Source organism: Brachionichthys hirsutus, chromosome 4, assembly GCF_040956055.1.
Source record: "Brachionichthys hirsutus isolate HB-005 chromosome 4, CSIRO-AGI_Bhir_v1, whole genome shotgun sequence".
NCBI classification, from domain to species: domain Eukaryota; kingdom Metazoa; phylum Chordata; class Actinopteri; order Lophiiformes; family Brachionichthyidae; genus Brachionichthys; species Brachionichthys hirsutus.
Window position 1 is genome coordinate 1514969 of NC_090900.1, and position 14453 is coordinate 1529421.

The 14453-nt window shown below is 47.8% G+C and overlaps 1 protein-coding gene across 1 annotated transcript; it reads right to left on the reverse strand.

Annotated features, from left to right (window-relative positions):
* Window positions 1–677: 677 nt before the first annotated feature.
* antxr1a (ANTXR cell adhesion molecule 1a) lies at window positions 678–14224 on the reverse strand. Its single transcript, XM_068760762.1, has 18 exons — window positions 14070–14224; window positions 12134–12205; window positions 11953–12024; window positions 11455–11536; window positions 11306–11339; window positions 10580–10659; window positions 10061–10129; window positions 9788–9868; window positions 9313–9373; window positions 8870–8968; window positions 6665–6734; window positions 6508–6586; window positions 6240–6335; window positions 5042–5083; window positions 4052–4147; window positions 3772–3939; window positions 3031–3111; window positions 678–1064 (listed from the first exon to the last, which is right to left on the reverse strand). Exons 1-18 carry the CDS (start codon window positions 14222–14224, stop codon window positions 678–680), a joined length of 1824 nt encoding a protein of 607 aa, XP_068616863.1.
* Window positions 14225–14453: the final 229 nt, after the last annotated feature.

Below are 14453 nucleotides of genomic sequence, written 5' to 3' on the forward strand. Positions count from 1 at the left end.
AGAGTAGTAAGGCTAGTTTGGTGGCTAACTCCCAGTTTATTGTTTCGCAACTCCTGTGTGCATAAGAAAATGACACTACAGGCCGGTTTAAGCACGCATGACTAGTCGTTGCATATAATTAGCTGTTTCAATACACTTATTTTATCAGCAATTGTTGCTTTCAAACCTCAAAACTTCCGAACACGATCTATTAGGCAATTGAAGTACCGATTTAATAAAGTGTGTTTGTGGAAAACAAGGTAGGCGTGTTATAAGAAGAACAAAAATGCTGACTCAAGCATTTTTGGTGCATGCGATTACTCAATAGCCGAGTACAAAAACAGGGAATGTCTCCCAAAATCTGTTGTGTGTGTGTGTGCGCGGAATATTTGCAACAGAGTCTTTTATCAGAAAAGATAGGAACGCGCATTCCTGCTAGCTGTAGTTCATCTGCTTGGCCAACATTCATCCAAATCCTGTTTGCTCAGAGGGAACAACGGGGCCTGGAGCAGCCGTGAGGCGCGTGGAGGTCGTGACCCGCCCTGCGTGACCTGGCTGGTCGGGGTAATCCACTGCCTCATGGCTCCACTCTGCAGGGCGTGAAGGCCACAGCACGCCGGGCGTGGCACGAGGCACCGGCATGTTCTCGTTTGCACGTACAATCAAATACGGTCAAGTGCTGGTTGACCACCAGGGCGCTACAGGCCGGGGCGTGGCGGCCGGCGAGCAGGTGGAGGGGCACGCCCCGGGGCGGGTCCCTGCGGAGGAGGAGGCAGGGGGCATGTCGGAGAAGCCGAGGGCGGAGGGGTGGGTGGGGTCACTGGCGGGGCCGGTATGTGGAGGGCGGTGGGAGGAAGAGCCCGGTTTGGAGGGGGTGTGTAGGGGGGAGGCGTCGAGGAGGTGGGAGGGGGCGTTGGCGGCAGTAGTGGAAGGTTGAGCGATGGAGGTGAGGGAGGGCTGCCGGGCGTCGGTGGGAGGGTACCCTTTGGGGGAGGCGGCGGGGTGTAGATGGGGGATGGGTGGTGGTTGTAGCATCGGTAGGGTTGAGGCGGAGACTTGATCCGGGTGAAGTTTATGCATTTGCCCTGAAATTGAAAAGCACGGCAGAGTTTAGAGGAACAACAGGATTCAGGCCAGATGTCAAAAAATAGAAGAAAAAAACGGCAAAAATGAGTGAACTGAATTGAGTTTTAAATTCTGTCCGAAAGCTAAAGCGTTATTGTTTCTACTCTGATGAGCTTAATGTTTCCTGACGGATGTTTGTTTCTCATTACGCCTCTTCGCCTCATGTTGGTTTAATTTGCTTTAAAGACTTTGCTTTTCTAAACCTAATGTCTTGCGCAAAACACACCATGTCCCGGTTTTGACAGTCGAATTAGTGCAAGATATGAAAAATGTTTTATTCTGCCTGCTCCAAAAAAAAAAATGAGACAAACCCCGAACAACAAATCCCATGACGTCGTCACGGCAGCAGATGTGAGAGTCTCAGAGCTGAAGCTGTGGGTGAGTATTAATGCAACTGAGAAAATACGGTATTCCAAATAAAGCTTTTACCTGTATCCTGCTAAGCTGCCCTGAAAATCTCAAAGTCTAGTGTTGATGGTTGATTTCTTTACTCATTAGCCAGAGGCGCAGAAAGATTCGACCCGTCGCAGGAACCTGATTGGCTCTTCCAGCAGCTCGCCTCCTCCCACCGCCGCTTTCATTAAAGGGAGTTCTAAACTCAAGGCTTTGACTTGAGCCTTAATTACAAGCAGAACAAGCTTGTTTACTGCGACTCAAGAAGGCTACAAAAGCTCTGCTGTTCCCCGGCGCTTTATGGCGAGGAGGACTCACTCACACACTTTTAATTACAGAGCAGTGTGTGTGTGTGTGTGTGTGTGTTAGCCGTGCTCAGTGTGCAAGCAAGGGATGCTGTTTGCTAATAGAAATGACCTTTAGGGCTCCGGGGCCTCGCTGATTAGCTGATTAAAATAAATAAATAAAATAAATTTGTGTCCCAAACTACAACACAAAGCAGACGGACAATCTTCTAAGTCAAGCCTAGAATTTAACTTCATTTCCGAGTTGAGCTGAGGCTTCAGTCTTTACACACGCCTCCCTGTTCTGGTCATAAGTCAGTTTGAGGCCCCTGATCCTTTTGTCTTTCTTATTTCCTCACGAGTCTGTCGTTCGCTTGCTTCTGCCCTTTGAGGCGCCCATTTTTTCCTCCTCTTCCTCCGGCTGCTTCAAACTCTTTTGCTGCTACCTTTGGATTTATAGATGTCTGTGGGAGGAGCTAGGGATTCTGGCCATTCGCTATAAAATATATTACACTTCACTTGGAGCTAAAGTTAAAGTCCCTGGAAGATGGGGGGGGGGGGGGGGCTGCTGATCCTTCGGTGGCACTAAAACAGCAGCACTGGGTGATGAGGATGACGATGGAATTCATGAGCCTTGTTTTACTCTCTTTAAGTCACTGTCTTGTACTTTATCCAGAGCGTAATAACAGATGCGAGCGCCCCTGCAGCAGGACCAGTCCCTCCCCAGGCCTGCTTTTAACAGCAGACATCACCGTCGGGTCTGTTTGCAGTCTTAATGCATGGCCCAGATGTGAACGCTGACATTTTCTGCAGCTGGAGTTCGACTCGGCATTGTCTCTGAGAACTTTTTACGCCGAGCCGCTCGGATTCACTTTGTGGACTAAGAAGCGTCACCAAGGAAATGCCTCCAGACGGTTCTGGATCTTTTCGCTGCTTATTCCTGGCCCTCAGATCAGCATTTCTTTACTCGGAGAAGAATGAAGCGATGCATGGGCGAGGGATTATTACGTGCAGACTTCCCTCGGGCTTGTAGACGACGGCTGAGCTGCCAGCAGTCGATGTCATCACGCTGTTTTCCCCTCCCCCTACAGCTGGTCTTTAAGGAATAGCATTTGCTTTTTTTTATTATTCTTTTAATATAATGACTTCCCCAGACGTCTTTACATCATAACGTGCTGCAGCCAGAGCCCGACTCGCCAAGATTCCTTTCTATGTCAGACGGTACAATCCATCCCAACCTCCTTCTTACCTTGTCACCCGGATGAGGTCTCATTACAGACACGCGGTCATACCCTTTTCTTAAAAGTACCCACAATGCATCCAGTTTGCTCTGTGGGAAGAGAAATCAAATCAAAAGTTTAAATCATGATCAGAATTTTTTTTGTTTGTTTGTTTTTCCAAAGGATGAAGCGACTGCTTTTCTCTTTACTCAAACGAAACCTTCTAAAGCGGCTCCGCTCGAGCGAATTTCGATGAGCGGTATTCCAGTTTCAGTTCATCGTGGACTTGACCCTTCACGGTTTCTAAACAACAAAAGATAAAGGCAGCATTCGCAGCTGCTTTTCCTCACAGAACTGCCAGCTGCGCAGCTCCCCGGAGGTCAGTCCGACAGCAGTCTGGTTTCTATTAACAGTCCCCCGCTGACCGGGAAGGCTTTGGAATGGCGCCTTTAACCCCATAATGTCCCCGGAGGAAGGGACGGGGTGCCAGCTAGTCACTTAAGCCTCATTACCTCGACACATCTCGTGCGGTTTCCACTACGGCATCCCCTCAGCCAGATTAACATGCATTCATTTGTTGCAGATGTTGTGCTCCAGGTGCTAGCCTGCTAACACATGCTAACAGAAAAAAACCAACCAAATATGAATGAGTGTGTGAATTCAATCTGTTAAACACGCATCTCTCAAACGCACCACCATTTTGGATGTTTTATTTTTGAATGCTTTAGCTGTAGAAACTCGTACTTCCTGCAGGCGTGCCGTCGTCGTACCTTAATGGGCGAGTACCACTTGCGGGGCCCTCGGGGTTTGTGCATGCCGTTGTTGAGAACCCGCGTGGGGGGCAGCTCGTATTCCTGCTCGGGCATCTTCACCTTGGCGTTTTTGGCCTTTTCCAGCTTCGCCCCTTCTTCCGTGGAGCCCTTCTCACCCCAGCGAACCTAATGGAGGACAGTAGCGCATGATTCGTTCAAAGGCTTGTCTGAAATCTGCAAACCGTCCGGTGGGTTGTGGGTTTGTGAGGGGCAGCTTAGAGATTTACTTAAATGTCACCTCCATTCTTTTGATTCCCCCAACTCCTCTTCCTCCATAGTAGGACGCATCCACAGTCGGCCATTTCTTCTTGGGGGCCTCGGAGTCTTCGTCGTCCTGCGGGAGTCGCAGGAAGCAGGTTTATTGCTGATTTGACAGTTAAAAGCTTTACATGAAAGTATCCGCAGCGCAGCGTCACAACACACAGTCGACGTGGAGTTTATGGATTATTTCCAGAGAAGTTGGCTCAAAAAATTCCATCTGGATCTGCGACGAAATCTAATGTCTCCACGTTCCGCTCTTCCTCCGAGTTTAGTGGAAATCTGTCTATTCCTTTTTGCATATTCCTGCTAAAAAACAAGCAAATGTAAAAGTCTATATTCCCTCCCTCCCACTGTCTGTCATCTCCACGCCAAACCCAGCCCTTACATTCTTCCCGCTGGTTGTCAGATCACAGGAAATTACAGAACCCAGTGTGAACGCTGGTGGTGTTCTAGCCCTTTAATACACCCTGCCTCCAAATCTCAGACAGAGGAAGTCCTAGCGAAGAATGAAAGACGTCTCGGAGGCCAAGGGCGTCATTGAATCTGTTCAAAGGGATGCGGCCTGATGCACCATTTAGCTGCATGTTAGCCTGATTGCTATTGCATGAAGATGTAGGGAAGGCAAAATGAGTTTTAAGCTAATTTTATTGATCAAAATCACAAGAAATTCAGCTTTTAGTTGGTTTCGAAATCTATTCCATTAACGGGAAGGGATTCAAAAAGCGTCTCCCGTAAGGCGGGAGAGGGGAAAACTGTAAGTCAGGACTTCCTTGTTATTCCACGAGGGCGTTGACGCTCCACATTTGATGAATTACTCGAGTTCCAACGCCAAGGAGTGAGTCCGATAGCACGTTACGATTACGCAGCCTAAGGACAAACTCTCTGATAAGGATGCTTGCTTGTCTTTGTTTGGACTCATAAGAAACAGATTGGATGAAGATGAGGATGAAGGTGACACGGCTCCTACCGAACTCTCCTCGTCGGCCGGTGGGGGGGGTTCGTGGATGATCTGTTGGGGTGAACAGAAGGTGAAATGAGGAGAGCCGCAAATGTGGAGCAAAATACTAGCTTTCCATACGATCTGCATCCAACAAGAGGATGAACCACAAACACCCGATGGAGGTCTTTTTGTTTCTGAATAGGACCGAAGCGCTGACCTAGAAATGTGCGATCCAGAGTCTTTTTGGCGTGTTGATTAGAAGAAAGGAAGAGTAACCAGGTTATTTGTTCCCCCTCCTGCATCCAGAATTAGCCAATCATGCGATTATTCCTGTTCCCCTTGTGATCTGTTCCTAATTGAAACTTTTAATCCGCTTCCATACTGCATGATTGCATAGTCTACGTCTGGCGCCTCTCTTCCAGTCAGCAGTCGGCGATTTTTCACCAACATAATGAAGACAACTTGGCATATGGAAGTGATTCTGATTCTTATTTGTCATCTTCCTCCATCTCCACGTCTTCTCCAAATCCTGGAACACAAAATGCTTCCCTATGGTAACCTCGCATCGCTTTTCCTAAACACACTCGCCACGCAGACTCGAATTGGCAGCCGAGTGGTGGAGAACAGCTAAAAGCGAGGGGAGGGACGTCCGAGCTCTAAATGCTGACGTCTCTCTCTCTCTGGCAGCTTCCCCACGTTCCCGTCTCCAGCGCTGGAAACGTTGGAGCCGACGTTGAAGGACACCAAGCGCTTCATTCTGGAGTTTGTTGAACTGTTGTGATGCCGTTTAGTTTGATAGTGTCATAAATAATGACATATTCTAGAATTTCTTTTTTTTTTTTTTTTACTGTATCCAAAGCAAATAAATGTCTTATTTTGATTCTAAATCTCTTAACCCCAAACAGCCAAATCGAGTGTTTGTTTCCAAACCGCTGGCTGGAAATGAAAATTATTCCGCCCCATTACTGGCGGAAGAGTTTGCTGAGACTCGATATCAAGAAGTGAGACTCCGAGGTTTCCTACTTTGACCTCTGGAAAGATATTATTCCAACGGCAGCGTGATCACTTCGACACACGTCCACCTGGCGGCCGTGACCTCTTCTGGTTCTAGACATCAGCTGCAAGGATCCAAAAGGTTCTCACGCCCTTGTTGGCTCGTAAATCTCCCTCAATCAGAATGTTTTTTCACGTGTGTGAATGCAGGAGTGCTTTTAGAAAACCTCACCACAGTGCAGCACAGAGGCCAGAACCACCAGAGGAGAGCCAAGATCAGGAGCAGCATCAGGATGAGCAGAGCGATGGCCAGGACGGTCCCGTCGGACTGCGGGCGGAGGCAGAACACGCTGTAAACCTCGTCTCCGGGCTGTTTGGATCCAGGCTAAAGCAGCTATATGCTAATTACCCCTCATCCATCATTTAAAGGGCCATTATGACACGACTATAAGTTTGGCCCTGAAGAAATCAAATGAGTTGATGTTACAATCTGTACTCACGCAGCCCACGGTGGTTATTGTGACCGAGCTGGAGATGAAGCTGAGGCCTTCGTTCATGCTGACGTAAAGATTCGCCGCCCTGGAAAAGACACCGAAGGAAATGCCTCAGCTGTCACGAGTGAGAGGAGGAGAGCTTCATTTGGGGTGCTTCGCTTACATCCCTTCTTCCTGGAGCACTGGTGCAGGACAGAGGAGGTATGTGTCTTCCACAACCAAAGGCTTCACCACTGAGGAATGGGAAAAACAACCAGGTCAAAAACACGTCGGCCTGTCTGGCGGTGCCTTTTGCACATGTTGCTTCCTGATTGGCTGTCCCACAGGAGAGGTTCTTCAAAACAACTCCTTTTTTTTTGTCTTCCGTGTGAAGACATCTGTGTCGTGCTCAGAGACACCAATAACAGCTATTTCACAGCAGCCTTTGTTTTCCTGTAAAAGCACCCCCCCCCCCCCCCCATCCTCCCATCCTCCCTCCTCTCCAGCTGGCTTTTGGGGGAAGCGGCTCCAACGGAGCGGCGTTGCTCAAGCCTGTCTGTTTTTTCTGGCGAGGGGATAGCGTACCCTAGAACGGAGGACACCAACAGGCCCGCATGGGTCGCAGCTACTCCTCTCCGAAAACACCGTGAAGCAAAGAGAGGAGGGAGAAGCATGGCTGCCAAAACCAAACCCAACCACGCAGAACAAACGGGCCCCCCTCGATTTGGGCTTGCTCAGAATTCAACGCTCACCTTACACCCGATCAGCCGCACGACGCAAAGGACTCGACAAACAACAGATTGTAGCAAGTCAAGCGAGAGGACCCGAGTCCACTGTTGACATCCCTCAAAGATAAAGACGCCGCAAGTCCGTGTCCCGGTGTTTCTCATTCAGCTTGCTCTGTGGCAATCTGGTGCTCAGAATTCCTGCAATTCTACAATAGCTTTGTGTCTTTATATTGACTGAGATTTCGGGGTGTTGATGGGTAAAGAGTTCAGCCATGTTGCCCACCCCCCCAGTCGCTATGGCCTCAGCTACACTTTTAGCGTAGAGATGTGAGACTAGTATCAAATTTCCCCTCCTCAGCGAGAAAAGCAACTGTGAATATTTCTCAAATGTCTCCCACGATGAGCGCAGCTCGGCATCCAGTAGCCCCAGTCGCCGAAACTATGGAAAACTTTGTCAGCCTTCATGGCTGCTACTCCTTCCCCGGAGACATGGCTGCATCTGTTCAACATCTGCACGTCGTACATACAGCTGCGTTTCTTTTCCCCATTCCAATATATATATATATATATATGCATTTTTCAAAGTCTGGAGCAGAGCAGTAAGTCAGGGCGAGATCCACGGCGAGGGATCCTCACATCTCCAGGCGAGTCGACCGCCGCCTAATTACATTCATTTTGAAGTTGGCCACCATTGTGAAGTAAACAAGCTCCAGACAAATGTGACTAAACGGAGAAGCAAACGCATCTGGAGGAAGAGAGGATCATTTTACTCCAATTATTTCCATGACTTGAGGAAATTGGTTTCACGGCGGAGAACCAGGAGTGGGTTGATTAATACCTGGAGGAATTATCGGCTGCACCGGTTTGACTGGAAGGTCAAGGTCGCCCGTACGGGGAGCCGATGGCAGCGTCTAAATAAGCGCCATTGTGTGTGTTGGGTGTGTGATGCCATGCGTGCTGTAAACAGAATATATCCATGAGAAGCAGAAAAGAGCCGTTGTGCGAAACGGTTCTGAAATCAGAAACGGACCGCTTGACTAGAAGAGACCTCGAAGGGAACCGGCGAGATCCATCTGAGCGACCGACGGGCCGGAGAGTAAAGCAGACATTTCATCTGCGCCTCCATTCCGGTCAGTGTCTCGCGTTCTCATTAGCACATCTGGCAGGAAGGGGTTTTAACGACTGTTACAGGAAGGCAGCAGTGAAGACTGGTGGGCAACGCGGCTGCCTCCTCCGGGGCTTCTCTTTTTCCTGCCGCGTGGTATTTTTATGGCCTTTATCTCTTCTTTCTGGGTCATTTCCAGGCTGAGTCATTCTGTTGCTTAAAAGCAACAATGCCATGATAGCGTAGCATGCTCCGTAGCTACATAGCATGCTACGTGGGTGTTCTAGAAACATTTTAAATGTTACCCTCTTTTCAGCATTTTTAACAATCAAAAACTCAAAAGACATTCTTAAGATAGCGTCAATGAATTTAATTTTTTTTTAATTCATGTAAAACTCGAGAGCCGCGTTGATATTAAACTTACACGTCGTGCTGCGGGCCACAAATGATCATTGCACGGGCCCCAAGTGGCCCGTGGGCCGCCAGTTTAAGACCGAACCCCCCCCACCTGGTCTAAATAGCGTGAGCTGAGATGGTTCGGCGATGCTGCACTCACTTTTAGTCAGCGTGTCGTTGATGCGGAAGCTGCACAGGACTTTATCGACATTGCGGGCGTGGAGGAATCCGTTCCCTCTCACCACCACCTGGAAGGACTCTGAGGAGGACGAGGGAAGAAACACGAAACATTTCCTCAAGGATCCGTCAGTAACGGATTCTGTTGTCAGAAGTTATTAAGATGCGCCGAGGAAATGAGGAATTGCTTCCGTCGGGTCCGGGAGAGCCCAGCTGGGAAACATGGTTTAAATGCAGCTTATTTTTCTGCTGCTGCTGCACATTCCTGATTCCTGCTGAAGGTTTGCATCCGTAGCCTCCTGAACCCGGCAGCACCCGTTTGAGTTCACTGTTAACAAAGGTTGAATCAGCGATCTCGACGCTTTCACCCAAGCTGCCCCCCCCCCCCGCTGAGGATGAGCTGCAGGTGCGTCTTCCTCGTCTTACCTCCTGCACAGATGCTGGAGGGCTCTGCAGCCAGGATCTCGATGCAGGACTTCTTCAGGATCTGGGGAGTCGAGCAGAAAAAACATGAAACTCTCCGGGGAGTCTAACAACGGTGTCTCTGGAGCCAACAGACGGATTCACGCCCCACTGACCCACTCACAGGGATGAGAAGCAGCAGCTCCCAGTTTGAATGCTAATCTGTTCCAGATGACAGTCAGCTGTGTGACCTTTAACCCTTGTATCCCGGCCCCTCCGGACATGTCACGACAAATTGTTTTTCACTTCTTTGCTAGCTTGAGAATACAGAAACGCCGCCGAGGTGGCTTCCAAAGCGGTACGGGCACCTGAACTTATCGGGCTTCGAACCTGTTTGCTTTGTTTCCTGTGTGTTGCTACACGATATACGCAAGATGACAGGAGGGCTGACTCCGAGACAAGGAACAAGCTCAGTCCTCGGCGAAGGCGAGATGCTTACCGAGTCGATGACTCCCTGCAAGGCGGCGAATCCGTCGTTGACAGGGAAGACGTGGTCCTTGCTGTCAGCAATCTTTGCCAGCTAAAGAGGAAGAAGGGCATGTTTAATCCACACTGTGTAATTATCTCAGCCAATGAGGTGATCGTGCTTTCTCGTTTGTCTGCAAGACATTTCACAATGTTGCCTACAGATTTCAGTGTGTGTGTGTGTGTGTGTGTATGTGTGTATGTGTGTGTGTGTGTGCGTGTGTTACATCAAAACAAAAACACAAACCTGTGTCTCATCAAAGTCCTTCACCCCCACGCAGTAAACTGAGGCACCCAGACTTCGGGAGCGGTTGGCCTGTGTCAAGAACGCAGAGATCCACGGTGAAAACAGGAAGGAGCTCGACACCTGGACTCAGTCACGCCTCTGAACTTCACGGTACGGTCCAGAACGGTCCAAAAGAAATGAATGGCTGCTAGCAGGAGCCCCACGCTAAGATGGAAGCACCTGAATGCACACCTGAATGCAGACACCGCGTACTTCGCTCCCTGCGAGCATTGTCTGGTGTGTTGGCACTAATTGACATTTGTGCCTGGATGGTCCGGGGAGCTAATAAAATCCTCGCTTTCCGGTGCAGATGTGAGGAGAACACTAAACTTAAAACTCTTTTTTTTTTTTAAATGCTCAGATTTTATTTTTACAGGCTTGAGGGAAAGGATCAAAGTGTGGATGGATGGGGGGGGGGGGGGCGGCTTTGATCTGGTCTATCAGTCACATTTCATCTGGTTATGATTTTCTGCCTCTCACCTCTCTCTCAGCATAGTAGAAGAGATCCTCATGGAGCTCCCCATCTGTCAGAGCTATGATAACGCTGGCAGAGCGATAACCTGCACGCAAGAAAGAGTTCACTCCAGCTGTAGTTTCACACCGGGACTGATTCCTGCAGGCTGGTCGGAATAAAAGGTGGGCCGCCTGGACAACAGATCGCCTACGGCACGTGTCAAACTCAAGGCCCGGGGGGCCACATGTGGCCCTCCACGTCATTTCCTGTGGCCCGCGAGAGCTTTGTGCAGACGTTTGTTTTTGTAAAAACCATAATGCTAATGTGGCCCTCGGAGAAAACAAGTTTGCACACCCCTGGCCTAGACCCTAGAGGCTTATTTGGATCTAAACTGAAAATGGCTGAAAAACAACTTTAGTATAAAAAGAGGAAGCAAGCTATTTCGGAGGCGGGCTGTCAGCTGCCCAACCAATCAGAAGCCAGTACTGGTGTATTCTAGGCTGTTTCTCCATTGGCTAAACGAATGATTTTTACTGTTTAATTGGGTGGGGAAAGATCCAATTTGACCGTTTTCCCCATGCAGTTTCGTAGCAATACAAAATTAAGTATCAGTTAGCTAGCTCACAGTCAAATTGATTGATTGATTGATGCACAAAATACTTGCATTTAAATATGTTCCGATTGATATATATTTTAAATACTTTTGCATATGCAGTAGAAACAATTTACTGCGTGAGAAAAGCAACACCCACCTTCAGTGTTTCCATAATATATCTGCTCACTGGCCTGTGGAGAGAAAAAAGAAGAGAAAAGCCATTTGAAGCATCAGAATATCGACTATTCTAGATTCTCCGGGCCCAGAGAAGAAGCAGACACCGGTAGGGGGGGGGGGGGGGCTCACCCTCAGGATGCCCTCATGCATAAAGGTATCGCCTCCTGGTAGAACCCTCTGGAGCTCCTCCAGACCGTTACGAATACGTTCCCTGAAAAAGAAAAGGTAATGCAATTCATAACGAAAATATTTATCTTGTCAGATTCATTTGCCGGTGCACTTTCGACTGTAAGCAGACGCAGGGAGGAGCAGCAACAGCATAATAACTTCCATGTGGACCGAATTTGCAGAATATATTAGCAATGCCTTACAGATGATCACTTTATTATTGCATTGGTGTGTGTTGGTGTCAGAAAGCGTCACATGGGAACACAGGAAATTAGCCCCTTGTAGGATAAAGATATGAGGGATGCTGTGGAAAGATGAGACCCAAACTGTGCAACGATGAAGCGCTCGTCCACACAGATCGGGATCCACACCGAGTGGGATCTCTGTTCAGATCGTTCCGCTCCACTGGATGGGAGCAAAGTGAGGGATTGAGTCGTGGAGGCTCTATTCTACACCCACCTGTCCTCTGTCAGGCTCATTAAGATCCTTCCGTCAGTGGAAAACACAATGAAGGACATCCGCAACTGTGGGCTGCGGCGAGAGGAGGAAAGAATGCTCCGTTAGAGCAGGAATTGCATTTAAATACGTTTATCACGCACACAGACACACACACACACACTTGATGCCAAGTTATTGTCACCTTATGAATTTATGAGCGAGATGCTCCACGAAGTGGTAGATCTCCGTCCAGTGGTTCTGCACACTCCCAGATCTGAGGCGAGAAAAGCCAAATTAAGACATTTAAAAAAGAAATAAAACTTCTCAGGGTAGGAAGAAAAACATCACTTTTTATAGTCCTTTGTTTTTTAGGTGGTAACTGCAGTCATTTTTACTCATTTATGGTCAGTTTATATTTCATTATTGTGTTTCTTTGTATTTATTATTGCACGTTTGTGGTTTTTTTGTAGTAGTTTTGTGCCTCTTCGTAGTTCTTCGTTTGCTGTCCTTGTTTTTTGTCTTCTTGTAGTTGTTTTGTGTCACTTTGTTGTTGTTGTTGTTGTTGTTTTCTTGTCTATTTGTAGCGTTTCTTTTCTTTTTTTGTGGTTTTTAATTGTTTCATGTCTTGTAGTTGTTTTTCTTCTTCCTGTAGTCATTTGGTTTCTCTTGTGATTTGTATCATCTCTCTGAACTCGTTCAGCCCGTCTCTGTAGTAGATTTGTGTCTCAGGTTTTGTGTCTCGTTCCAGACCCCTCGTGTCCTGGACCTCTGCCAAAGAGGCCGGCAATCCATCCATGAAATAGACTTCTAAAAGGAAAACGCGGAGAGCCCGCAGACAAGAACTGCACGAATAAATATTTTGGACACCACAGCTGGATTACTCCAGATGAAGCAACCCTCATTTAGCTTTCATCCAGCTCAGCTGGGCGACCACAACCAGGTCAGTGTGGACGCTACACTTTATTACTTCTCTGCTAACGAGCTCAGAAGTGAACCAGATTTATTCACATTTTGGAATGCAAACTCTTTTCTGCTCTCCTATTAAACAGTAAATACAAGTTTTATGAATGAAAAAAGGGACTCAAATTATCTAGTTTATCAAGACCATAAAAAGACATCTGCAAGTGTTTGTGTGTGTGTGTGTGTGTGTGTTCCATTGTTGATGCTTAACAAAAAAAACTTCTTTAATTGTAACAGTTTATGTGACCCAACGATTTCTTAAAACACGTTTCCATTGTTACCACAACGTGTCAGCCAACAGGCTGAAACACCAGAACATCTGGACGGTGATGGAGAGAGGGCAGAGCAAATAGAGGGAGAGAGAGAGAATACTGGGAGAGGATGGGAAAGGCAGGTGGAGAACACCAAAAAAAACTGGCCTGACATTTGTTTAAAAAAAGAAAGTAACACCTAATGCCAGCAGGAAAATCCATTACCCTGACTGGAGGGGACGGAGCCAACCCTCCAGTCCTCTCGCCGACGAAGCGAAGGAGTCGGAGGACAAGTGCTCTTGACCCAGTTGGCAAACAGCTTGGGTCGAGGTAAAAAAGAATAATGATACTAAAAGCATGCCGTTTTTGAGTCAAGCTGGAGAAACAATAGTCCAAAAGCAACAGCAGCTTTGGTTTAATTTAACTGTCAGTGTAAGATGAGCTGAGTGCATGTTCATCGACTGGTTCTAAGTGGGATTCCTGGGAAAACCCAGAAATACATGCTTCAGGAATGACACTGAGCCGGTTTCAGTTGGCTTTGCTGATGAGATGACTCCAAATCGAAGTTCTCGCACCGTGCATTTACTCGACTTATGGACAATGAAAGGATCCGCTTTGTGACTTATTGTTCTCCTGTTACGACCAATCACAAATGATCGGAGACATGGGGAGGATGTCGGGGAAAGCGTTTTGGCAGTGGACGATGGGAGAAGCAGAAGTGTCAGAAATTGTATAATCTGCTCTGTGCATGAATACGCCTTTATAGTAATGCAAAGAAGAACTATGACATCATCAGAAACGGGTGAAATATTTTAGTTGAGATCATCTGGAAACAAATGCAAGGCAAAAAATAAACTCTCCAAACGTTTTAACCAAAGCCAACCTGGTCATCAAGTGTTGTCAGGAAATGAATGTAAGGCAACTCACTTGTCCAAAACAAAGTAGAGGTCAAAGCCTCCGAAGCACGAGGACGACCCGTCCTGCCCGTCCTGATGCGGTCCAGCGATGCCGGCGGCAAGAACAACCAGAGCAGAGGCAAACGCCACGGGGAACCAGGCGCTTCTGCTCCAGCACGGAGACATTATTCCGGCTTCCACTTCAGTTCAGCAATAGTTGGTTAAATTACAAAATTAATCCGACTTGCAGATTATGCTCTCAATCCTCCACAGGCATCTTCAGTTTTGCAACAACAACACCAAAAACAAGAAAAAAGAAAAGCAATAATCCAAGGGAGAGCAGAGAGTGTAACTCCCAGGTTGGAGGAGAGAGAGAGAGCACGAGTGTTCCGTGCGTCACGCTGTTGGACCTTCT

Excerpts from the sequence above, each read along its gene's own strand:
- antxr1a (XM_068760762.1), bottom strand. The coding sequence starts at position 14,224 with ATGTCTCCGTGCTGGAGCAGAAGCGCCTGGTTCCCCGTGGCGTTTGCC. Across the intron at positions 10,660-11,305 it reads ATATTATGGAAACACTGAAG|GTTATCGCTCTGCCAGCGTT; the intron begins GTGGGTGTTGCT and ends TCTTGCGTGCAG. Across the intron at positions 8,969-9,312 it reads CTCCAGCATCTGTGCAGGAG|AGTCCTTCCAGGTGGTGGTG; the intron begins GTAAGACGAGGA and ends CGTCCTCCTCAG.